Raw genomic sequence first — 27,795 nt, 5'->3', positions numbered from 1 at the left:
TACGTTGCCCAGGCTGGTCTTGAATTTCTGGATTCAAGTGATCCTCTTGCCTCTGCCTGCCAAAGTGCTGGGATTATAAACATGAACCACCATGCTTGGCCAGCATCGATATTTTAAAGAATCATTTAGTTAAAATTTTGTTTTTAATGTAGGAAGGTTAATTTTAGTATTTCTGAGGCAGGAAGATAAATAAGATATTTTTAAAAAGTATTTCAATAGACTATTTTTGAAAGCAGTTTTAGGTTTAAAGCAAAACTGACTGGAAGGTACAGGGAGTTTCAGAAATACCTGATCAGCCCCGCCCCCCTCCCAACACACATGTACACACAGTCTCCCTCACCATTAACATCCCACACTAGAGCAGTGTGTGTGTGTGTATATATATATATATATATATATATATATATATATATATACACATACATATATATACACACATACATATATATACACACATACATATATATACACACACACACACATATATATATATTACAACCAATTAACTTACATATCATCAAGCATTGGTTCACTCTTGGTATTGTACGTTTTATGGGATTTGACAAATGTATAATGACACGTATCTTTTTTTTTTTCTTGAGATGAACTCTCATTCTGTCACCCAGGCTGTAGTGCAGTGGTGCAATCTTGGCTCACTGCAACCTCCACCTCCCAGATTCAAGCAAATCTACTGCCTCAGCCTCCCAAGTAGCTGGGATTAAGGCACATACTACCACTCCTGGCTAATTTTTATATTTTTAATAGATATGAGGTTCGTCCTGTTAGCCAGGTTGGTGTATCCATTATTATAGCATCATACCGAATAGTTTCACTGCCCTAAAAATTCTCTGTGCCCCATCTATTTATCTCCTGCTCCCCACAAACCCCTGACAACCACTAATGTTTTTATTGTCTGCTAAGTTTTGCCTTTTCCACAATGTCGTATAGTTGGAATCATAAAACCTTTACAGATTGGCTTCTTTCATATGGTAATACACATCAATGGTTTTTCCGTGTGTTTTCATGGCTTGATAGCTGATTTCTTTTTAGCGCTGATTAATATTTCATTGTATATATGTACCATAATTTATCTGTTCACCACTTGAAGGATATCTTGGTTGCTATCACATTTTGGCAATTATGGATAAAGCTACGGTAAACATTTGTGTACATATTTTTGTGTGGACACAGCTTTTCAACTTATTTGGGTTAAATATCAATGAGCATGATTGCTGTGTTGTATGGTAAGAATATGTTTAGTTTTATATGAAACTACTGAACTCTTTTCCAAAGTGGCTGTCCTATTTTGCATTCTCACTAGCAGTGAGTGGGAATTCCTGTTGCTCCACATCCCGGCCAGCATTTGATGTTGCCAATGTTCTGGATTTTGGCCATTTTAATAGGTGTGCTGTGGTTTCTCATTGTTTTTTAATTTGAACTTCTCTTATGACATACGATATGGAGCACCTTTTTATATGTTCACTTGCCATCTGTATGTTTTCTTTGGTGAGGTGTCTGCTCAGATCTTTTGACTATATTTTAATTAGGTTTTTAACTTTCTTATTGTTGAATTTTAAGAGTTCTTTGTGTATTTTGGATAATAGTCCTTTATCAGGTATGACTTTTGAAAATATTTCTCTCAATCTGTGGCTTGTTTTCTTATTTTCTTGATCTTTTCTTATTTTTTATATAAATAAGAAAGATGTTTTAATTTTAGAAATTTTAGGTAATATAGATAATTTAGAAGTGTAACTTGATGCCTAAAATTTCCTCCATGGTAACTGGTCTGATATTTAGTCTATGACTAATGGAATTTTAGTCGTTTTTATATTAACTTTATTCAGCTGTAATTAACTAGTAAAATTATATAGGTTTAAGGTGTACAGAGTGATGATTTGATATATGAATACATTGTGAAATGATTACCACAAATGATATGTTTTGGCTCTGTGTCCCCACGCATATCTCATGTTGAATTGTAATCTCCACGTGTTGTGGGAGGGACCCCGTGGGAGGTGATTGGATCATGGGGGTGATTTTCTCATGCTGTTCTTGTGATAGTGAGTGAGTTCTCGTGAGATCCTATGGTTTAAAAGTTTGTGGCACATCCCCCGTCACTCTCCGTCTCCTGCTCTGCCATGATTAGATGTGCTTCCTTCTCCTTCACCTTCCACCGTGATTGTAAGTTTCCTGAGGCCTCCCAGTCATGCTTCCTGTTAAGCCTGTGGAACTGTGAGTCAGTTAAACCTCTTTTCTTCATGAATTACTTGGTCTCAGGTAGTTCTTTATAGCAGTGTGAGAATGGACTAATACAACAATCAAATTAATTAACACATCTATCACCTCACATAATCATTTTGTGTGTGTGTGGCAAGAACTCTTAAGACCTACTCTCTCAGGAAATTTGAAGTATACCATATAGTAGTAACTATAGTCACCATGTGTACATTAGATCCCAAAACTTATGTGTAATTCAGTGTTTGTACCCTTTGAGCAACATTACTTCATTCTTCCCTCACCCCCAGCCATTGGCAACCACTAATTCTGTTTCTATGAGTTTGGCCTTTTAGGTTCTGCATAGAAGTGAGATCATATAGTATTTGTCTTTCTGTGTCTGGATTATTTTATTTAGCATAATATCCTCTATGTCCATCCATGTTGTCACAAATGGCAGGATTTCTTTCTTTTTTATTTATTTGGCTGTATACTATTCCATTGTGTATACAGTCGGCCCTTCATGTCCATGGCTTCTGCATCCATGGATTCAACCAACTGTGGATTGAAAACTTGGAAAAAGAAAAGAGGATTACATCTGTACTAAACATGTACTGACTTTTTCCCTTGTCATTATTCCCTAAAAAATATAGTATAAAAGCAATTTACATAGCATTTATATTGTATTAGGTATTATAAGTAATCTAGAGCTGATTTAAAGGATATGAAAGATGTTCATAGGCTATATGCCAATACTTTTATATTGCAGACTTGAGCATCCTGGCATTTAGGTACTTAAGTGATGGGGCATGGGGTGTGGGGCAGCAGTGTCCTGGAACCAGTCCCCCATGGATAATGAGGGAAGACTGTATGTGACACATTTTATTTATCTCTGCATCCGTTAATGGACACTTAGATTGTTTCCATATTTTGGCTGCTGTGAATAATGCTGCAATGAACATGGGGGTACAGATACCTCTCTGAGATACTGGTTTCATTCCCTTTGGGTATATACCTAGAAGTGGGAATCCTGAGCCATGTGTAAGTTCTATTTTTATTTTTATTGAGGAACCTCTATACTGTTTTTAAAAATAGCTGTACCAATTTACATTCCTATCACCATATAGGGTGTTATGGTGGTTTCAAAAAGGGTAATATTTTCTCTTGTATTATTTTGTGAAGTTAGTTTGAATTCTGAACTCTGAACATTAATGTACTACTATTATTGAGGGGACATTTTGTTCAGAGGAAGCATCAACACAAACTTATTTGTATTCACAACCTAGCTGTTGTAAGACAGGCTGGCAGTCATGGAGGTTTCATGATGGACACCAAACCAAAACAAACAAAACCTGTCTACAGCACAATTCCTCTACCTAGAAGTTTATTAGTCTGTGGATGTTGATATTACATATATCAGTTTTCTTGAAACTTGTATACAACAAAAACAACAGAATTTCCTAATCAGAGTTATGAATACTATATTGTGGTGTTTTTATTCTTCAAACAGTTTACAATTATTTAAAAGCTCACTCTCATTATTTTCAGATTTCAGCGAAAGAACTCCTATTTGGTCATTCAGCTTCAGTAACATGTTTGGCAAGAGCAAGGGACTTCTCTAAACAGCCCTACATTGTTAGTGCTGCTGAAAATGGGTAGGTATGGTATGTAAACTTTGTCCCCTTCGCCATTTCCTTCCCTTTTTAAAAACTACAATGGAATACAATTTTAGGGCTGAAGGAAACCTTTGTGATCAACATGTGCCTCTCACATGTAGGAACATTTAGATATAGAAAGTTTGAATAACTTGTGTGATGATCCCAAGGAATGTAATCAGTATTATGAACCCTCACTCAATACTCTTGTTGCTGGATTGGGACCAAGTTAAGCATCTCAACATGTGTATCAGAACTTGTAGCACTCTTACTGGGTGAGGTTCAGTGACCAATGCCTAGTATTGTAGAATCAGCAATGAAAAAGTCTAGGTGTTTGTCTTTTCTCATGTAGTAACACACTTTGAGCTCTTAAGCAAACCCATCCAAGCTTTCATAGTTTTACAAAACAATTTAATAGTTACAGTCTTCATGTTGTACCCTTGTCTGATGCTACTATAAAACTAACAGGCCAGGCACGGTGGCTCCTGCCTGTAATCCCAGCACTTTCGGAGGCTGAGTCAGGCGGATCACCTGAGGTCAGGAGTTTGAGACCAGCCTGGCCGACGTGACGAAACCCTGACTCTATTAAAAATAGAAAAATTGGCCTGGGCTTGGTGATGCATGCCTGTAATCCCAGCTACTCGGGAGGCTGAGGAGGGAGAATTACTTGAACCCAGGAGGCAGAGGTTGCAGTGAGCTAAGATGGCGCCACTGCACTCCAGCCTGGGCGACAGTCTCAAAATAAATAAATAAATAAATAAATAAAAATAAAAAATAAAAATAAATAAATAAATAAATCTCACAGAGGAGAGGACTCAATTATCAGTAGAATGGTGGCAGAGAGATGGAAAAGGAACATAGCCAGTGATTTGGGTGCAGTTTCATGGGAGCAAAGCTTGCCCTCATGAAATAGGACTTACCTGTAGGAAAAAGCTCCACTGATGGAATAAAATACTATGAACTAAGCTCCTGATGAGTTATTTGCCAAAATATACTCAGGAATGTCATATCAATTCAATATGCATTTATGAATAAGGGATTGGGTTTCTAGTTGAAACAAGATAAGCCTCTCTTTTGTTTTTAATACAAAGAGAAATTATACGCTTCTGAATTCTGAAAACCAAAAGAATAGTGAGGAATCAAGGTCCAGCTTGTATAAACAGAATAGTTTAATATGCTGGCTAGTTGAACAGGTATCAAAGAGATACCTATTTCCATAGCTTATAGTAAATCATTAATTGTAATATTTAGTGGGATTGAACTTTTACATTCCTTTTTTAACCTTTGCTTGTAGCTTTCATTCACCAGGGCTGCCACAAAGTCTGCTACACATGCTGAGATATTTATTCCCAATCTAGAGAATTTTGGGGATGGTGAATTTTTTTCTGGGGCTACATGAAAAAATTGAGAAATACATAATAGCTAACTGAGAAAAAGGTCTGAAAAGTTACTGAGTTTCAGCTTCAGATCTTTGCCCATAGTGATCTAACTCCAAAAGAGAAACTAGGGGTTAATGGATATATTTTTGATGAAAGATGAATTCTGCTGTATGAGCCCTGTAAATATTGTTAAAGAGCCTGGGAGTCTAGTTTCAGTCTACCTAGCTGTCCTCCTTCACCAAGTTGATTTGAATTTTCTAGAACTTTGTGCTTTTGAGGTTTCTAAAACTTATGCTGTATCTATAAGATACTTTTTAGGTAGTACCTATGCTTCAGCTACTGTGTTCTTAGCAAGTCTTAACTTTATTCACTGGAAATTATTACTCCTACTAGGCTTGCCCCATTATTTTCCAAACAACAATGCATATTTAGATTTGAGAAGTCCCAGATATTGGCTATGGACTTAGCATTTTTGCCTTTATGGTGACCAGAGGGGACCCAGAGTTGCTTTATGGCTCAGTGTTTAATATTTTTCTCAAATTATTATTTTATTTGTAGGCATGCATCCTCAGATTCAGCAATCACAGAAAATTCTAGGATAATGAAAATAAACCATTGGAGACCTGATGTTAAAACAACAGAATGCCAAAGAAAAAGAGAAGATCCTGTAGGTAGACAGTGAGAAAAAGCAGTTTATTTACCAAGGAGTGTTAATTAAGCAGAGAGCTGACTTCCCTACTATAATGACAGCAGTGAAATCCCTTCAAAAAGTGGACAGAAAATATCTGTCAGCTTGGAATTGTATATCCAACAAAAACACTTTTGAAAAATTGCGGCAAAATAATAAACCTTCAGACAAACAAAAACTAAAGGTGCTCACTGTACCAACAGACTCTCGATAAGTATAATAACACATTTCTAAATGATATTCTTTAGTAAGAAGAACAATGATTTCAGAAGGAAGATTTGAGATGGAAGAAGGAATATTGAACAAAACCCAGCAAAGCTGCAGAAACTTTATAAGACATAATGATATTTATATACACCCATTCACACATATGCGATTCTGGTCAACAATAGCATATAATAATGTAGTAATAAGATCCCACACATTCTGGTGTTCTAGAGGTGGGTAAAGATGTTGATTGACTTTAGACCTTAAGCTATATTTATATGTTTACATTTCAAGTATTGTTTAGTAGCTACAGAAACAATAGACAAAAGAAATAAAAAATAAAGAGTATGTAACTTTTAATTAAAAAAAGTTTAATTCAAAGAAAACAATTTTTTTTAAAAAATGGGACAAATAGCACAAAATAAATTAGTAGAATAAATCTGAATAAAATAGTAATTCCAATTATGCATTATCATATGTATACTAATCAAAATAAGGTTGGTATGACTATATTATTTTTATATATGTATAGTTAATAAAATTTTAAGGCAAAAAGCCTTGGCCCCAATAGAAAGGTTTATAACTTATTAATAAAAGTTTAGTTACTGGCAAGAGATGAGCCCAGAGAAGTAGGGCACCAGGACTTGGAAGCCGCTAGGTGAGTGCTTCTCAATCCTGAGCATGCACCAGAATCACCTGCAGAGTTTGTTTAATTAGAGATTTCTGGGCCCCACTACCGAAAATACAGATGTAGTAGGTCTGGGCTAGGGTCTAGTAACTTGCATTTCCAAAGCATTCCTAGACTATGCGGGTACTGCTGGCCCAGAGCCCATATTTGAAGTAGCAAGTACCCACATTTGGGAGAGTGAGAGAAAATGTTGGGTCAAGAGTTACGGGAAATTTATTAGTAACGATATCATTCATTGAGATAATGAACCAAAGAGAGAAGATGCTATGCTTCATTTTGAACATGAAAGTGTGTGATCTCCTGAAAGTCACACAGGTGGAGATGTCTAAAAGCTAGTTGCCTATAGAAATATAGAGCTGAAGTAAACCGCTCTGGGCTTCCAATAGCATAATAACAGTACCTGAAGCCAGGGGAGTAGATAACTTACCCAGGAAGAGAGTGAAATATAAGGATGTAAGAAAGTATAAGACAAATATCTAGGGAAAACCAGCACTTAAGAAGCAGACAGAGGAAGAAGAGGAGGCTGAGAATGCCAAAGAAAAAATGAAAGTATAATAAAAGACAAGGGAAAAGAGTTTGAAAAATGTAATAGACTTCCAATGCAAGATGGCAAAGCAAGCATTCATGTTTATCTCCTCTCCTTCCAGACACTTCATTAAAGTTTGAACAAAACTATAGTGTTATAAGCACACAAATATGAAAACTAAGAATGAGGTCAAGAGAAAATAATATATTTCCAAAAGATAGAAAGTGTATGGAAGAATGGTGGCTGATGTATTTATCCATGGAATAAATTTTTATTGAGGTGCTGAGGTGGGGATGTAAAGTTGAATAAGACCAAAAAATTCCCCTTTTCAAGGAATTTGTAGTGAGAATATAACAATTTTCTAATGTTATATGTCGTAGACACTTTCATCTGCCGTTTTCTTTTCATTGAAATAAAAATTTAAGAATTTTTAAGCTTTTAAAAATTCTTAAGATTTTTAAAATTTTTAAAAATCTTAAGGTTTTTAAAATTTTTAAAAATTCTTAAGATTTTTAAAATTCTTAAAATTTATTAAGGTTTTAAAAATTCTTAAATTTAATTTTTTTATAACAGAATGTGATTTTAGCTATGTACAAACTTAGGTGACAGCTTCAGAAAATGAAAAGATTATGTTTTTTACTAGTTCAATTTCATGTCTGATTTTTACCTATGTAACTTATATGGTTCCAGGTAAGATGTCAGTGTTCCATTTCATACACCACAAATTTGCTTTCTTTTATTAAACAAAATTGATAGGCAAAGAGCAAATTTTTGCTTTGTGATATATTTTCATTTTATTTTCAGATTTAATATAGAAAATAAAATGATAAGCAAACAAATAGGGAAAGCAATGGGATCCAAGATGGTTTAAATACATTAATATTTTTAAAGGAACTTTTATTGGTGTCCAGGTTCCAATCCTGGAAAATGTGAATTAATTGGCCTGATTTGATATCTGCATGGTCAGCCATCAGTATTTTTTAAAAGTTCTCAAATAAGTCTAATGTATAGCTAGAATTTAGAGCTACTGGTTTAGAAATGGGCTAGAAACAAGTCAACTGACCAGGTGCTTTTCAAAACCACACATGCCAGGATCCCAACCACACATGCCAGGAGTCATGGAATTAGAATCTCTGGAGATAGTATTTGGAATAGTATCAGGTGGTTGTTGATGCATAGCTAGAGTCAAAAACCTTGTTAATAAGCTCAAATCCCTTAAAGAGCTAAAATTTTATAATGTTGACTGCGTAAGGTTCAATTACTTTACCTTTGCAATATATTTCTTTATTTTATAGATGCATTATTAGTTTGTTTCCCTTTGAGATATATTATTTCAATATCTACCTTCCTCCCAATCTTATTTTTTAGTACATACACACAGACACACACAGAGAGATTTTTTCCTCCTATTTTATAGAATTATATGTCTTTTCAGGTTACCTTAAATCTTTCTGGAATGAGGCTGGATATAAACAGAGGGAAAATACTATGAATATTTTGTGTCTATTTCTAGAATATCATTTCTCAACCTCAGTACTAATGGCATTTAGGAACAGATAATTCTTTGTTGTGGGGTACTGTTCTATGCATTGTAGGATATTTGGCAGCATCCCTTGCCTCTCCCCACTAGATGCCACTAGTGTGTTCCTAGTTCCAACAACCAAAAATATCTCCAAATATTACCAAGTGTCCTTGGAATGTAGGGGGAATAAGGGGTAGCAAAATTGCCCCATTTTAAGAACTACTCATGTAGAAGATTGAGTTCCCATGTTTGGTTAGAAAAACAAAAAAGCCTGCAAATCACCAAATGCATACAGTTGTTGACATTATTAGTCTATATATTTTGTTTCTTAGTATAATGGCAGTATCTCCTTTAAGGCCTATAAAACTTTTGTTTTTCTTGCATGGAAAATTTTGCTTATGTGTTAAAACTCTCAAGACTGAAGAATATTACCAAACAATTCTGAAACAGCCATTCTGATTTTTGTGAAGTCATATAAACTACCCTATGCTGGGTGTACTTTGTAACTGTATTTTAAAACTATGTCTTTGTAATACATAAACGAAGTAAGAGTTTTCAAAATAATAATATTTTTCTAAATATTAAGTGGCAAGGATGATTTTAGGATTTCAAATCAGGAGAAGCAGAGATAAACTGTTATCAATGATAGACCAAATGTAGCCTCTTGGTGGCACTGTTTGTTTTTACAAAAATGATACATTGGCCTCAGAAGATGCAGCGCTTGATGCATTGTGATTTTCAGAATATGTAGTTTAAGTTCAGTGAAATAAAGCATTTTCAAGAGGATACAGTTTCCACTGAAAGATTGTTGTACTGTCACTAACAGGCTGTGATAGCTGTATCCCCACAATTTGTTGTAGGCCGGGTTGTCTCTAAAGTAAGGTTTGCAGGCTGGCAGCAGGGTGTAATTACCCAAACAAAAAGATACAGATACAGTATGTCATCCCTGCTAATGACCACAACATTTTCTTGCCCAGTAATCTGTAACAAAAAGCCACATAAATGATCAGGCTGCACTTAAGTGCAGCACTAAAGAAAAACTTGGTGGCACAAAAATTATTCCAGCCAATTGAGTGGAAATGACAGAGAATAATACAAAGTTATCTCTGCTAGGGAGATGTGTGTTTGGAATGTCACCAATGGACAGTGCGTGGAGAAGGCTACACTTCCTTACAGGCACACTGCAATCTGTGTAAGTACGCTCACTTCCTTCAGGGCATTTCTAGATTCTGCAACTTGTTTAGGGCATTTGCAAATACACTTCTAAAGAAACATCTTTGGAGAATATTCTTTGCTTGAATTTTTATTTTGTCATGAGGGTCAAATATCACCAGTAATTGTCTGCTGTTTTGGCATTTTGCTTTCCCAAAAAGTATTATTCAAGCAGATTTTCCCCCTGATTCTTTCATTTTTGTATCTTTCTAACAGATTTGAAAGACAATTTCCATATACTGCCTTGGTGCTACAAAATATACACATACTTGTACATGTGTAAAAATTCAGTTTTAATGATGTGCTGTCTTATAAAGCACACACAGTTTTTTTCTCCCTCATTTCCAATTTTAAACCCTATGTTTTGGTGGATAGGTTCTTAATTTCTCTGTATATAACTTTTATAATCACTTCCCAATCTTTAAAGCAAATCTTGGCTTTTAGTAGATGGTTTCCAAGCATATGTAGTGTGATTGCATGATTCCAATGGTGCTGACCGTGTTTTAAAATATTTTACACTCTTAGTGTTGATGATGTGCATTGTAACATTCATGAACTCTCTTCTATTTTTTTTGGAAATAAAACCCTGCACAGAGAGAGCTGGTTAAAAGTAGAATGCATTACTTGATCTTTAATAAAAGATTTCCAAAACTTATTTGGCATAATAATCCTCAAATGCCCTTCAAACACTTTATTTCTTTTTAACATACAGCATTGTTGCTATGGCAAGGAACCTGGGTTTTGTTGTTGCTATTAATTTTTTCTCTTTAAGAGACAGGGTCTTGCTCTGTCACCCAGGCTGAAGTGCAGTGGTGCTAACGGCAACCTCAAATTCCTGGCCTGAAGTGGTCTTCCCACCATAGCCTCCTCCCAAAGCGCTGGGATTATAGGCATGAACCACTGTGCCTGGCCCTGTTGTTGCTGTTTAGTTCCAAGTTGCACTCCAGAAATAATATAATTGTGAGCTTTCCATGATTTAGAATAAAATTACTTCTTCCAAGGGATCTCTCTTTCCCTAGAAAAATCATGAGATGCAAATGAGACTAAAGTGCCAATAGGAGTTTGGAATAACTGAACTAAGAGAAATTTTAGTTGCTATTCAGTTCAATACCTTAATTGATCATATGCTAAAACTAAAGTCTAGAGAAATCTTCAATGTAGCCAAATTATGTTAATTTCTAGTGATAATTAAATGTTTGCTTTGCTTTCCATATACGTAGTATTACCACTGCTCATTCCGGATGACAGGAGAAGGCTGGCTTCTTTGTTGTGGAGAATATCAAGATGTCCTTATAATTGACGCCAAAACTTTGGCTGTTGTTCACAGTTTTAGATCATCTCAGTTTCCTGACTGGATCAACTGCATGTGCATTGTTCACTCCATGAGAATTCAAGGTAATAGTTGGATATTATCTGACAGTAGAGAGAGTGCATATAAAAATATCTACTTTTGAATTATTTGTCAAATTATTGGGCAGAAATTCAGAAAGAATGCTTCTTTATGTTTACCTATTAATGAGGATATGTCTGTAATACACCTGATCAAGAAAAACTAAGAACACCCATGCCAGTGGTTCAAAACATTGGAAAGTCAGCAAAAGGTTAAGATGAGGGGGAAAGAGGAGAATCTGTGTTTTTATAACCAAGTTCTGCTTGTTACATTTTAAGAGTGACAAGCAGGTTTTGTTGTGGATTAGCAGGACTCCTGGAATTTTGCCCTGCTGTATCTTCTAGATGTAGTATTGATAATTCTGTTTCTGTAATGAGTGACTGCAAAGGGAAGTGGAAGTTGGCGCCTCACTTACTTCCGAAATAGGAAGGCTTCATTTTATGATGATTTGCAATGTGGTTCTGCTTCTAGTGGTGCTCTTCTTATACCTAGGAATCACTTTGAAATTTTAAAACAGATTTGGAGCACGATGTAAAATGTTTATTTTTTCTAGTTAAAAAGTAACTCCAAAGCTGAAAATTTTCTATCTACACAGCCCTGCATAATTCTTAAATGACTGTGAAATGATTTTTGCCTACCCAATTATATCCATGGTAAGCTTATATGTGACTTTTATTATTTTCACAGAAGATTCTCTCTTGGTGGTATCAGTAGCTGGTGAGCTCAAAGTATGGGATCTTTCCTCATCTATCAACAGCATTCAGGTTGGCTTGGGAACCCTACTCTCTTTTCCTTACAATTTCAAGCATATTCATTAAAATGTATAAATTTTAAGGCTATTACATGTTTATTGTCAAAAGTTCAAATAACATAGGAGTGTGTAAATTCTACTTCCATATATTTCCCCCATCCATCTTCCCAGGGGTGAGCCTTGGTACACTTGGCTTGTATCCTTCCAATCTTTTCTCCATGTATATGCAAATGTTTTCATTTACACACACACACACACACACACACACAGAGAAAGATTACATTTTTAATCTTTTAAAAAATAGAACATCTCTGTGTTCGTTACAGAGGAAATCCCCCTTTTTTCTGAGTATATGTGAACAGTGGCAAGCAAATGACCCTAAAAACTTGAGGGGCATGTCCCTGGGGAGTCCAGTATATTCACCTATTCACTGGCATCAGGCTACAAGTTGAGATGATGGACAAAAGAACAGCCATACTATGTGTGTTGATGACAAAATTATTTAGGCTTCCCCAAGGAGTTCTGAGGTCTTTTCAGGAATTTATTGGTTGAGGAAGCCTAGGAATTGTGATGGTATGCTGAGCTTAAGAAACACACATCCAGCATTTTCACAAACTTATTGAGAATGTACTATTCTATGTGCTGTGTGTTGGCACTTTGTTCATTTTTTTTCTGTTTAAGCAATCAAAATACTAGGCCATGCACAGTGGCTCACGCCTGTAATCCCAGCACTTTGGGAGGCTAAGGCGAGCGGATCACCAGAGGTCAGGAGTTCAAGACTAGCCTGTCCAACATGGTGAAACCTCATCTCTACTAAAAATACAAAAAAAAAAAAATTTAGCAGGGAGTGGTGGAGTGCACCTGTAATCCTAGCTACTCAGGAGGCTGAGGGAGGAGAATCGTTTGAACCCGGGAGGCGGGGGTTGCAGTGAGCCGAGATCCTGCCACTGCACTCCATCCTTGGCGACACAGCAAGACTGTGTCTCAAGGAAAAAATAAAATAAAATAAAATAAAATAAAATAAAATAAAATACTGTAGGTTTTTTTAGTCATCATTTTAGATTTTTTTGTTTGACCTTTCTGCCATATCTAACAGTCTGTAGCTTATTCTCATCTTGACATTCTCAGCATCCAGCCGTAGTTCCCCAAAGAATGTTTGTTGAATGGTTGCATGTAATGAGCCCTTGAATCTAAGTGGATTTCCTGATCACAGCTTTTTTTTTTTTTTCAAGAAATACATCCTATATTTTTTAATTTTTTTTTAAATTTTCAGGAGTACATACGCAGGTTTGTTATACAGGTAAATTAAGTGTTGTGGGGGTTGGGTGTACAGATTATTTCATCACCCAGGTACACAGCTTCTATTGCCAAGTAACTTCTTAGTTCAAACACTCAAAAGGTAACTCAGATACTTTTCATTTTATAATGGTGTGATCTACTTGAGATGTACGGGAAGCAGGTCTTCTCATGGCTGTGTATGAATTACCTGGAACTAGTACTAAAAGATTTTCTTTCCTTTTGAAGGAAAAGCAAGATGTCTGTGAAAAAGAATCCAAGTTTCTTGAGTCCTTGAACTGCCAGACAATTCGATTTTGCACATATACTGAGAGACTTCTATTGGTGGTATTTTCTAAATGTTGGAAGGTATTATAAAGTAACATAATAAATACCAGTGATGTACAAGTGTAATTTTTTTTGTTTTGTACAAAAATAAGAATATGATTTAAATATGGTACAAATTCTCTGTAATAGTATTACCAGAACATGGAATGATGTGTCTTTTATGACTGACGTAACAGTTTTTTTTTTTTTGGGGGGGGGTGGTTGACAGAGTCTCACTCTGTTGCCCAGGCTGGAGTGCAGCGGCACAATCTCAGCTCACTGCAACCTCCACCTCCCAGGTTCAAGCAGTTCTCCTGCCTCAGCCTCCTGAGTAGCTGGGATTATAGGCGCATGCCACCACGCCCGGCTAAGTTTTGTATTTTTAGGAGAGACCGGGTTTCACCATGTTGGTCAGGCCGATCTCAAACTCCTGACCTCGTGATCTGCCCACCTCAGACTCCCAAAGTGCTGGGATTACAGGCGTGAGCCACTGGACACGGCCTGACATATCAGTTTTTAACTCTCTAATTAATAAAATTAGGATATACTACTACATATTTAATATCATGTTATATGCAACAGTTTTGTATCCCAAGATATTATATATGTAGTAGTATATCCTAATTTTAGTAACAAACCGTAATAACAATGAATATTTAGCTCTAAATTATTTTCAAAATTTGGTGTCTACATTTCAGAACTAAAAATATACTTTTCGCCTACATAGTTTGATTATATTTTTAGATGTTTTACTTTTTCTACTTTGTCACTACATTTGTTTTAAGAGGGACAAACGTTATTTTCTTGTGAATATGTTCACTGACATTTCCAAGAAGAAAGAAAAGCTAAGTTGCCATCATTTCATAACATTTATTTTTCTTTAAAGTTTTTTATAACTGGCTCAGTTAACAAAACTATACAGTCTTACTTGTGTGGTGATAATGTATTTTTGAACAAAGATTTAAAAGTATATGGTCTAGCAAAAGATTTACGTGATATATATTTTTTATGTGCATAATACATTTTCAAATGTAAAACTTGGAGTACTCATTATGGAAAGAATAAGATTACTTAGAAATTTTGGGATTTGGGGTTTCTATGTTTAGTGTACACACTCTGGAATGATATAACCAGATGAACTGTATCCCCTGAAACCTACCCTAAGATAAATATAAGTCAATAAGTCATGGTAAAATATCATCTTAATATGAGAGTACAGTATGGTCTATTATTAACACTATGTTGTTATATTATTACTATCATAATTTATATTCATCTTATTGGCAGACTAGATTTAAGCCTTTGATAATGTGCATCAACTTCATATTTTAGGTTTATGATTATTGTGATTTTTCCCTTCTGCTGACTGAAGTTAGTAGAAATGGGCAGTTCTTTGCTGGTGGAGAAGTGATTGCTGCTCACAGAATCCTCATCTGGACAGAAGATGGTCACAGTTACATCTATCAGCTGCTGAACAGGTGGGCTCAGATGGGAGCGGCATACAAAACATTCAGGTAGAAAATGAACTTTGGGAGGTTTATTATGGAAAAATCCCTGCATGCTGCCCATGATCAAAAACCAGAACAAAACAACTTTGGCACTAGAAGATTTACTCTGGGCTTGGTAGGCTTCAGCCTTTGTACAAAACAGCAGGGGATGGAGGAATGAGATTAACCATGTATAACTTGTACAGCTGGTGCTGGGTTTTCAAAAAGTCACTTGTAATTATTAACCCAACAATTTCTAACTGGAGTTTAGAAACTTGAACGATACCATCCGGCTTTTGAAAGTGGGAGGGGGAAAAAAAACGAATAAAGAACCTCAAAGTTCTAAACTTTGCTTTTTATTTTTGCCACGCAGTGGGCTTTCAAAAAGCATATACCCTGCTGATGGAAGAGTGCTTAAAGAGACCATTTATCCTCATTTACTGTGCTCTACTTCTGTGCAGGAAAATAAGGTAATGCAAGAAAAGAGTGACTGCCTCAAAGCTGTTTCACTCAGTTTCTTGGATAAGTGTTGCTTTGTCTGTCACAGAATCAGGCCTGAAAAAATTGAATTGAAGCATCCCATCAAGTTGTTAATGAGAAAATCAAGTTTAATTGTCAATGGCTACCAAAGAGAAACTTTGTCTTTAAAAATCTGCTATGTTTAAGTCTGTATTTTAGGTTTATAATGAAACAATATGTATTTATTATAGGAAAATTATAAATGTTGAAAAGAAAGGAGAAATTAAAATTCCTAATTTCACCGCAGTAAATATTCACTGAGATTTTTTTTTACTTTGTTGTATGTATTTACCTATTTTGATTGGAAAATTTTCAAATAATTGGAAAAGTTTCAAGAGTAGTGCAGTAATTCATATACGTTTTACTTAGATTCACCAGTTGCTAACATTTTGCTATATTTACTTTCTTTCTCATTCTCTCTCTCTCTGCATTTGTGTGCGTGTGTGTGTATATGTACAAACACATACACACACATCACACATTTTTTCACTGACCCTTGTGATAAATGGTGTGACAAAACATTGTTAACATTTTTATGTATCTACTCCAATTTTTAAACTTTATGAAATGTTTTATGTTCTGTTTCTTTAATCATATATTGATATCATTTTCAGATGTATTTAGCTATTCTTACGAATAAATTTTCTTGTTAAAACAAATATAATTATGCTTTTGGCAGAGAGTTGAGAATATAAATGTGAGCTTATTACTTGACTGAATCATACCTCTGACACTCTAGGAAGCCTGAAAATTTAAGCAGTTGTTTTCTTTCAGTAGTGTTATCCAAAGTGTTTCTTTTCCCTGAGCCTTTGGACTTTGTCATCAGTTAATTATCCATAAACGTTATTTCATGGAGAGTGGAAGAGTTTTGAATTATTGATGTGTCAACCAAGGAAGCATGCTACTTTTAAAAGAATGATGGTTTGCTTAATTAGGCAGCATAGCTGTTGGAAATCCTATAGTTCAGTGATTGTCCCTTTAACATATCTGTGAGGTTTTGTTGTGAAAACTTGATTAAGAAACTGTCAGCCAAAAATTAGAACCCCAAGTGCCACTGGGACACAAGCAAACTTTATAATTACGGCATGCATCAACGACTATTTCTAAAATTATTTGTGGGCAGTAATAGGTTCCTGTTTTGCTGTTGATCACAAAAACAGTATTGGGGCTTACTCAGAAAAGCATATTTAGTTATTTTTTAAAGGATCTGGTCTTTCCTCCTTAGCTTTGAATGCATTTTTACAAAGCACAGTTTGCCCTGAAAGCCAATGATCAGTTGTGCCCTTTAGGGGCTTCTTGTTCCTGAAAATTTCAATGTTATGTATAACCATGAGGAAAGAGTACAACAATTAAAAAATAACTAATCTCATGGGAAGTTACCTTGCTTTGTTTCTCAAAATGTGAAGACGTAAGCTTATAAGTCTTTTACCAGTAATTCTTGTTTAAACAACCATGGATGTTTCTGTATCTTAAAAGCGAGAAATGCCTAGAATCCAGTGAAATATGAATAGAATAATTGGAAACTGGAAAAAGCTGGTCTGCCTGTCCTTACTTGCCTTTTATCCAGGGCATAAAGTCAGACTTTCTTCCCCTTATTCAAACATCACTAGTGTTCACTAAATGTAAGAGTCCTTAGTCTCTCTTGCAGTTACCAAGTAATGAAGGCATTGTGGTAGGATGAAGAGATGAATTTGGTACATTCAGTGAGCTTAGAAAAGACTGCTCTGTAAGCAGGTACTATTGTCTGAACTCATTTTTTGGAGTAATACCATAGAATTAAATCTCCAGGTTTGACAGTAACAGGTTCTCAGTTATTGTTTGTAATGCCCATGTACATATCTGCTGATGGAGTTACAGTGGTAAGAATGAGGATTCGTCTTTCCTTCCAGCAGCTGCATGAGGATCTCCCTAGCTTCAAATCACAGCTGGTAATTGCTGAGGCCTGTGGTGCAGGGGTCCTGGCTATTGAGACAAGGAACTGGTTTTCCCAGGGTCTCAGCCGCAGAGTAAGACTGCTGTGCTGAAGTGGGAATAGCTGGGATAGAAACAGCCTAAGAATTGCAAATAAAAAATGTGTGTGCATGAACTAAGAGTAATGGTGATGATGATGATGGTGATGATGATGATGACAAAAACTTCATTTGAGTCCTTATTATTGTCAAACATACAAACAACCTCATTTACTTTAGTTGCCACCAAGATCCCATGTTGAAACTGATGTTCAGAGAGGTGAATTCCCAGGATTTGAACTCAAGTGGTTTAGCCCAAATCCAGTAATGGGTTTTGGAGTGAGTTTCTTAATTGTTCTGAGAAAAGAATTACCAGAATTGTTAAAATTAATTGAATAGGGACTAAATGTCAGGGACCATCCTGTGCACCTTATCTTTATCTACTCATTAATCCTCACACCAATCCCATATAGCGGGTGCTTTTATTAGTCTTATTTCACAGTTAGGGAAAATGAGACAGTGAGGTGCACTAAATTGCCTGCAGTAACCAACTTGCTCTTTCAATAGAGCTAGGATGTGGTAAAGCCAGGATTTAAATCCAGGCAGTTAGCCCCAGGGATTTCAGTGCTAATGGCTATGTTTTATTACCTCCTGGGTGGTGGAGACTCTCATGATGGACACAGTGATGAAAAATCGGAATTCACATGGTAAGGGACTATGAAGAAGTTTTCAGGTGAATAGCAGAACTAGAGGGAACTGTTTGGGAGGAGGAGGAGCGAGGGACCAAGCGGTGGGTGTGAGCAAGTGAGAAGCAGCAATGTGGAAGGTGAAGGCAGAGGGGATGAGAGCAACAGGGAACTTCAGCTGCCAGAGGCAAAGCACCAGCTGGGAGGAGTTGTGCTGCCACCAACTCGAGTAACCCAGCAGCCTCTTGGAGCTTCCTTTTCAAATCAGAATAACCAGGGAGTTGGAACAATCAGTTCTAAGTGCATACAAGGGTGGGAGAGTTTGAGTAGCCAATTTAACCAAATGTTATCAACACCATTTCAAATAGCTATAAAAATCATGGCTGTAAGACACCAAAGTGCCCTCTGAGTCTTAAAAAAATTTATTGGCCGGGTGCAGTGGCTCATGCCTGTAATCCCAGCACTTTGGGAGGCCGAGGTGGGTGGATCAGGAGGTCAGGAGATTGAGACCATCCTGGCTAACACGGTGAAACCCCATCTCTACTAAAAATACAAAAAATTAGCCGGGCGTGGTGGCGGGCACCTGTAGTCCCAGCTACTCGGGAGGCTGAGGCAGAAGAATGGTGTGAACCCTGGAGGCAGAGCTTGCAGTGAGCCGAGATCATGCCACTGCACTCCAGCCTGGGCAACAGAGCGAGACTCCGTCTCAAAAAAAAAAAAATTATTTAGAAACTGACTTTATTGGAACCATTTTCTGTGATGCTCTTATTTCTTGGGACTATAGGAAATTAATTATACGTCTTGGTTGGATGACCTTGGATTGGTTTCTTATTTTCTGTGATAGTTTCCCTATTTTCATATCAGGATAATAGCAATGTTTACTTACTACATAGCTTTGTTGTGAAGATTAAATGTAGCAATATCTTGGCCTTTAATAATCACTAATGAATAGAATTTTTCACTAATGTGTCTAAATCCAGACCTTAAAGCATGTATTTTCTGACTAGGAAGCATCACTTTCCTGAACTTCTTTAATTCTAGCACCAGCAGTTGGCTTTCTTTTTAGGATGACTTTTATTTCTGTGCCAAAGAGAGTTTGGGTTTTGTTTTTGTAATCGCTTAAATGATTTTGATCCCTTATGCATAATCTCTATATACAAACCTGCCCGAAGAACAGCTATACTGCCCTGAGAAGGACTAGGGATGCTCTAAATGCATTCACGAGTGAAGGCATAGCTTTAAGAACGCTGGTGCCCAATATTCATATTCTGCTTCAGCAAGATCATAAGTTATATATAATTTAGATACAATGTACAATATTATACATAATTTATATAATGTGTAACATTATATATGTATATACACACCATTATAAATTATGGAATCATTTTCCTTTGTGGCCACTTGAGAAATCAGAAATCAAGTATGTTCAATCTGAAAATAGTCAACAAAATGGAGAAAACATATTAATAACAAAATTACTATACAAATATTAGTTGTTGCTGTTTTAACTGACAATTAGAACTATAAAGGAGCTGTAAAGAAATTAAGCCTTCTCAGTGGACATCTTTAGCATCAAGACATGGGTTGCTGAATCAGAATGACTGGACTCAAAGCCCATTGCTTCTTCTAATCGCCTTAGACAAATCAATCTCTTCATTCCAAGTTTTCTTGTCTGTAAAATGAAAACAATGATAGTACCAATTTTATAGGGTTATTGTGAGGATTATTTAACTGAATATGTAGAAAGCCCCTTGCAGTAATGTGTACACATAGCCATATATATATATACACACACACACGCACATATAACATGGTCAGTAAATGTTAGATACTTTTATTGACTTTCTGAGGTCTATGACTTTGCTTCTTGTTTTATAAAGCCTCTTTAGTCCTAGATCACAGATTATTTCATTTAATTTACTTGAAAATGTCAAAAGAGTGGGAAATAAATTGAAAAGATTTACTTCAGTTATTAAGTCTTGTTTCTCCATTTAAAAACAGTGGCCATCTCTCTATAGTTAGAATATTTCCTACATAAAAGCTCACTTTTTGTTTAGGAACAGAGCCGTCCCTTTGTTATGGGCTACATGAATGAAAGGAAAGAGCCTTTTTACAAGGTACTTTTCTCTGGAGAAGTCTCAGGAAGAATTACTTTGTGGCACATCCCTGATGTTCCTGTATCCAAGTTTGATGGTTCTCCTAGAGGTAAGTCAGTTTCCTTTTCTAGTAACATGTCTTCTGAGAATGAATTTGTAATTAATTCATTGTTCTTCTAAGTTGAGCAACATGGGACCACAAACAAGAAAAATTTATTGTGTACTACTACGTATTAAATGACAACATGAAAGCAGGTATAAACACAAAGCTTAGGCGGGGCACAGTGGCTCATGCCTGTAATCCTAGCACTTTGGGAAGCTGAGGTGGGTGGATTGCCTGAGCGAAGGACTTCGAGACCAGCCTGGGCAACACGGTGAAACCCTGTCTCTACTAAAATACAAAAAATTAGCCAGGCATGGCAGCATGCGCCTGTAATCCCAGCTACTCAGGAGGCTGAGGATGGTGAATTGCTTAAACCCAGGAGGTGGAGGTTGCAGTGAGCCGAGATCACGCCACTGCACTCCAGCTTGGGTGACACAGTGAGACTTGGTCTCAAAAAAAAAAAATTTTTTTTAATTAAAAACACACACACACAAAGGTTATGGATCTTATATACTAATATAACCAATATAATTCATGTTAACATCAATTGAACTTCCCAAGAGATGAATGCTGGCAATATGAATCTGGGATAGGCTGTAACACTGTATTCATATTTTTGAAGGGAGGGTGCCTTGATATTTTCCATGTCTATGATGTACTGAGAAACCAAATTTTCTTTTTATGTTTGTTTTCTTTTTAGAGATACCAGTAACTGCCACCTGGACTCTTCAAGATAATTTTGATAAGCATGATACTGTGTCACAAAGTATTATTGACTATTTCTCTGGGCTTAAAGATGGGGCAGGAACTGCTATAGTCACTTCATCAGAGTATATTCCAAGTCTTGATAAACTAATATGTGGCTGTGAAGATGGGACAATTATCATTACCCAGGCTTTGAATGCTGCCAAAGCAAGACTTCTAGAAGGTGGTTCTTTAGTAAAAGGTCCTTGAATTTTATTTGACCCTATTTATTTGATTTATCTAAAGCTGCAATTTCAACAGACTGCACTAAACAAGATTTAGAGGCCTAAATAATTCGCTGGCATTTGCTGATAAATATGTACATATTTTAATGTTAAAGTAAAACATACATATAGGTTTTTTTTTTTTTTTTTTTTTTTTAAACTCCCTGTAATCCTAGCACTTTGGGAGGCCAAGGCGGGCGGATCACGAGGTCAGGAGATCGAGACCATCCTGGCTAACACGGTGAAACCCCATTTCTACTAAAAATACAAAAAAAAAAAAAAAAAATCTGGGCATGGTGGCGGGCACCTGTAGTCCCAGCTACTTGGGAGGCTGAGGCAGGAGAATGGCGTGAACCTTGGAGCAGAGCTTGCAGTGAGCCGAGATCATGCCACTGCACTCCAGCCTGGGCAACAGGGCAAGACTCCACTCCATCTCAAAAAAAAACAAAAACAAAAACAAAAAAAACTCAAGCAGAAGGCTATACAATAAGAAATGAGTTTTTCTCCTTACTTGATCTTCCAGTTCTTTCTCCAAAGGCAACTGCTAATAACAGTTTATTTATACTCTTCTTGAAATTTTCTCTGTGTGTACAAGCACATATCAGCATAACAACATACAGTCTTTTAATTATATTGCACAAATAAAAATGTATTCTACATGCTTTACTCAAATGTCCTTAAACAAATCTAATTAAAATATTGTGGAGTTCATTCTTTATAAGCTGACTTTAAATAATTAGTAATAATTGAACTTTAATTGCCTATTAATTGGCATGTAGGTTTTCTAGTTTTTAGCTACTATGGACAATGCAGAATTGATTATTATTGTACATATATGTGAGCATATCTGTACAGATATGTGAGTATATATCTTTGGCCACTTACTAAATGTTACTGACTTGTGCTTCAGTGATTGACTGAAGTGGAGGAGTAAATGGCAATGAACCAAAGAGAGGTAATGTACTGGTATACAGCTAAATGGCTGCCATTAAAAGTTAGTGAAAAAGGGAAGACCTAGCAGTTTTTATCTAGGCTGATTTATCCTAATATCCAGAAAGCAAGAAGAAGCCATATTTGACTTGTAGCACCTCAATGAACATTCATCCAGGTGGGTTAGGAGATATAAAGTGAGGATGTGCCTGAAGGAATAGAAGTTTCCGAACTATAATAATAATTTGATGTTTATTTTCATTTTGAATAAAGAGAGTTTGTGGTTTATGGTTCTTTCCAATTTGGGGGAGTTTAGCTAATGATGAAGGAAGAAGCAGTGTGGTTAGTGGGAAGAGTAACCCCCTAGCACAGTAGTGTGTCAGTAGTCCTGTGCTCTCATACAGCTGTGATTTGAAATGCCCATATGCCTACCAAGTGCCAAGCAGAGTGCTACAAAATTATAGACATTATCTTATTTATTCCACACAACAGTCTTGTCCAAAGTAAGGAATATTATTATCCTAAATTTTCAGATGTAACATCTGTGGTTAAGAGGGAAAAGGCAACTAGATATGGTGACATATCTAGTAAGTGATAGACCCAGGGAAAAAAGCCAGATTAATTTAACAGCAATGCTGTACTCTTAAACATTTTGCTTTGCTTTTTCACACTTGGATGCAAGTCACTTAACCTCTCTGAGCCTCAGATGCTTTATCTGTAAAGCCAAGAGGTAGAATTAGGTAATGTCTAACATCTTTCAAAGCAAAAATATTTCCTGAAACTTTTATTTTCTTGTATACTAGACTTAGTCATTCTAATTTAAAGAATGACGGGCTGGGCGCGGTGGCTACCGCCTGTAATCCCAGCACTTTGGAAGGCTGAGGCGAGTGGATCCCTTGAGCCCAGGAGTTTGAGACCAGTGTGAGCATCATGGTGACACCCTGTCCCTGCAAAAAAAACAAAAATTAGCTGGGCATGGTGGCGCTCACCTGTGGACCCAGCTAATAGGGAGGCTGAGGTGGAAGGATCATCAAAGCCCAGGGAACTTGAGGAATAGAAGTTTTGTCTTATGGTGCCATGATTGTACCACTGTACTCTAGCCTGGTCAACAGAGTGAGACCCTGTCTCAAAAAAAAAAAAAGAATGAAAATAAGTAATATTCTGAATTTATTTTTGTGGAGGTAAATGTATGAAGTATTCACTCTTTTAGAGCAGTGTTTACTATTCAGTGACGCTGGAATTGGTAACGTACTAATGTCCTTAAGAATTAATAGACTTTGTAGCTGGGACTATAGGTGCGAGCCACCACACCTAGCTAATTTTTGTATTTTTAGTAGAGATGGGGTTTCACCATGTTGGCCAGGCTGGTCTTGAACCCCTGACCTCAAGCGATCTGCCCATCCTGGCCTCCCAAACTGCTGATATTACAGGCATGAGCCACCATGCCTGGCCTAGAATTAATAGACTTTGAACAACTAACTGTAGTGCTTCATCAAAAGCATACTCTGGCTTCTGGTGAGGCACTTGTTTTTCAAGATGATCTAAGGATGTTCACTAGTTTTCTTAGCCAAGTGCATGCTTTAATTATATGTAATTTCCTTATGTTAAAATTTTATAGAAGAGAATCTTGGGACGATTTTCTGAACAAAAATAACATCTGTATTATTTGGTGTTTCATTGTTTTTCAGATTCTCCCCCTCATAAAGTTCTTAAAGGCCACCACCAAAGTGTCACTTCATTACTCTACCCACATGGTCTCTCTTCGAAATTAGACCAAAGTTGGATGTTGTCTGGGGACCTGGACTCATGTGTGATCTTGTGGGATATCTTTACTGAAGAAATTTTGCATAAATTCTTTTTGGAAGCTGGTCCAGTAACAAGTCTTTTGATGGCACCAGAGAAGTTTAAAGTAAGACGAAGAGTAAAATATAACACCTAAATTTGAAAATTATGTAAATTATAGAATACTTAATAAGACAAGTAAAAATGACCCATATTTCCAAAGAAAAGAAAAACGTGAGTTCTATGTACTTATAATACAACTGGATGATTCATATATATTTATTTCTAATCTTTCCATATGAATTGTAGTATTATTATAACTTACATTAGATGGATAATTTGGCTCTAAAGCAAAGATTTAGTCAATGCTTAGCTTTACAACAACCACTTAATTCTCTTCAAGTACTTACATCTATTTTTTTCCTCTCATTCTATATCTTCATTTTTAATGGAATTATCTTTTTTTAAAAAAAGTAGATACTCAAGGCAAAAACAAGTCAAACAATATAGGAATCTATAAATTAGAAATTAACTTTTGCCTTCAATAACTTCCATTTTGCAATGAGCTGAGATCATGCTACTGCATTCCAGCCTGGGCAACAGAGCAAGACCTTGTCAAGAATTTCTTTTTATAATAATATTGATAAATAGTTACATTTGTCTTCTGTGTGTGTGTGTGTGTGTGTGTGTGTGTGTGTGTGTGTGAGAGAGAGAGAGAGACAGGGTCTCACTTTGTCATCCAGGCTGGAGTACAGTGGCGTGATCATGGCTCACTGCAGCCTCAACCTCCTGGGCTCCAGGGATCCTCCTGCCTCAGCCTCCCAAGTAGCTGAGACTACAGGCATGTAGTCCAGCTACTGTTTTTTATTTTTGTTTTTGTAGAAACAGGATCTTGCTTTGTTGCCCAGGCTGGTCTCCAACTCCTGGGTGCAAGGAATCTTCCCACCTCTGCCTCCCAAAGTGCTGGGATTACAGGTGTCAGCTATTGTGCCCAGCACATTTTCTTCTTAAATGGGTTTTTATTTGCTTATTCATTTATTTAACAGAGAATGAGCTTTAATAAGTTTGTGAGCATCTACCTTGTTATGGGCAAAATGAAATCGCTTTAGGTAGAATTTTCTCATGAAATGTCAACTTAAATTCAGCTTTTGTAAAGTTGACTTAAAAAAAACATGAACAACCAACTTTTGAGTTTCCTCTGTAGTAAAAGGACATGGTAACACAGGTAAAATGATTTTTTAAGTCAGTTAATTGGCTTATAAACATTATTTCTCCATAGTCTATTCCTGACCATAAGATTTGTGTTCACACGGTATGTGTGTGTATGTATGTAAGTTTCCTGGAGCACGTTGGGCTGCCTGTTGTAGAAGCCGTGGGATGGGCAGGTTCTCCAGGAGATAGAATGGTTAGGGAAAAATGACATATGATCCATTCTGCAAGTCTAGGCTCCAGATCTATCACACCTGCCATTTTGTGATTTTTTTTTTCCTTACGATTTCTGGAGTGCACTTAATAAAGAATTAGGAAAGAAAACATGTATCCCAATCCTCCCTGCATCCCCGCCTCCAGAGAGGTTAATGATGAGTAATGGGTGTCTCAAGGTCTCCAAACTGATGCTTTAAACAAAACAGCCAAATTTCTGGCTAGATCATTAGAATCCACCTTGGATAGTAATTGTCGTAACCTGTTCAAGGTAACCACATGCTGACTTCTTAAAAAGTATCTTAAGGATTGTTGTCCTGGGAGCCTATTTTTGGTCCTTATGTCTTTGAGGCTGTACATTCAGTTGGAGCTATCTAATGCTTACCTCTTTTAGACTGTGTCTACACTGAGTTTCCTGTTTGGATTAGAACCTGTATAGTTCTGGGAACAGCACCAAATCACATTTTGAGGCTTTAAGTGGAAAATATCAGCTCATGATACCCTTGGGCCTAAGCTTGTGTCTACAAATAGCTTCTTTTTGTGGCAACAAATTAGTTCTGGGGTTTATTTTATTCGGCATTATTTCCGATGTCTGCCTTGCTGCCTGAATTTGCTGAGTGATGGTCAAGTCCTTCATTTATCTTATAAGTAGATCTGTCCTGGATTCATCTTTTGACCTTCCTGAGAAGTTGTTGAGCTTAGACTCCGCTCTGTGTTTAAAGCTCCTCTGTAGAGGGTTACATGGAAAGGTGCTGTAGAAAGCAGAAATATCATTTTTGTAAATGGGGCTTTAACAAAACTTTTTTATGTTACTGGGAGAAAAAAATCTGACTTACTCATAAAGAAAGCATTTGACTATTTACTTACATAAGCATATTGTTTTTTCACAGCTAAGGGGTGAGCAGATAATTTGCTGTGTGTGCGGTGACCATTCCGTGGCTCTCCTTCACCTTGAGGGAAAGAGTTGCCTCCTGCATGCCCGGAAGCACCTTTTTCCTGTGAGGATGATAAAATGGCACCCGGTTGAGAATTTTTTAATTGTTGGATGTGCAGATGACTCAGTTTATATCTGGGAAATTGAAACAGGTAAGTTGAAATTTTATCCCTTTCATTCTTTATATATTTATGATGTACAAGCATTTGACCAGATGGAAAGTTTCAGAGAAGACACGGTGATGACCTCACTTGCTTTAACCTTTGTTTGGGCTGCATTTAATGGCTTCAGTTAAAGGCATGTGTGCAAAATAAAACACAACGGCCTAAGTCAGATCCTGACCAACTGATGATTAGCTGACAGGGCAGTGCACAGGAATGAGCCGGATATTTCTGGAAGCTATAAATAAAAACATAAGTTATCTACTTTAATTATTAACAAGAGAGAAATTTAGTGTCCTACTGGTCTCAAATTATCATTAAATTCTGCTTTCTTCAGCATGCTCACCATCTCAACAACATTTTGAGCTAATTGATGATCAGTAATAATGGAATATAATTAATTATAAAACTCCAAAAAGTTGAGTCAGGGAAACTGAAAACTGAGTGGCTCAATTGAACTTTTGATATCATATCATAGAGAATGTAGAGTTTGAACTTTTTAAAATTAAAAAACAATTACTAAATAACTAAAGATTGAGAGTAATACATTCCAGAAAATGCTGGAACATATCAAATAAGGTGAGGTAATTAATGAACGTGAGTCAGGGGAGTTCGTTTGAGAGTACATTTCACTGAAACTTTAGCATGATTTTTATTGATTAATCAGTGGTGGTTTTATGTTGGGTGTTATTAACAGACTGGATAGTTTATAATATTATAGTTTAGAGCCATACTTCACCAAAATAATTGCTATTTTCTTTGCATTTTACTGTCATGTGTAAGTGATGATGACTAGTGTACTAGTGTTTAGAGGGTGCAACCTAATACTGCCTTACATTTGTAAATTGTTTTATAGCTTTGATGGGCTTTCCTGCTCATTTTCCCATCAGATTCTCACAACTTCTGAGGTAGGTCAGAGAA

At 36.4% G+C, this 27,795-nt stretch overlaps 1 protein-coding gene across 2 annotated transcripts in view; it reads left to right on the top strand.

Moving 5' to 3' along the window:
• WDR72 (WD repeat domain 72) overlaps positions 1-27,795 on the top strand; it is a 247,152-nt gene that overhangs the window by 34,251 nt on the left and 185,106 nt on the right. The window contains exons 2-12 of one of the 2 annotated variants that reach the window (XM_003827853.6): positions 3,763-3,869; positions 9,993-10,071; positions 11,312-11,486; positions 12,169-12,245; positions 13,757-13,876; positions 15,167-15,312; positions 15,695-15,791; positions 20,536-20,683; positions 21,378-21,623; positions 24,264-24,484; positions 26,670-26,865. In XM_003827853.6, coding sequence (XP_003827901.4) covers positions 3,763-3,869; positions 9,993-10,071; positions 11,312-11,486; positions 12,169-12,245; positions 13,757-13,876; positions 15,167-15,312; positions 15,695-15,791; positions 20,536-20,683; positions 21,378-21,623; positions 24,264-24,484; positions 26,670-26,865 — 1,612 coding nt within the window. The remainder of the gene's footprint in view (positions 1-3,762; positions 3,870-9,992; positions 10,072-11,311; positions 11,487-12,168; positions 12,246-13,756; positions 13,877-15,166; positions 15,313-15,694; positions 15,792-20,535; positions 20,684-21,377; positions 21,624-24,263; positions 24,485-26,669; positions 26,866-27,795) is intronic. The other variant, XM_008953180.5, reaches the window with a different exon arrangement.

This window comes from Pan paniscus, chromosome 16, assembly GCF_029289425.2.
Source record: "Pan paniscus chromosome 16, NHGRI_mPanPan1-v2.0_pri, whole genome shotgun sequence".
NCBI lineage: Eukaryota > Metazoa > Chordata > Mammalia > Primates > Hominidae > Pan > Pan paniscus.
This window is presented reverse-complemented; position numbering and strand designations above follow the sequence as displayed.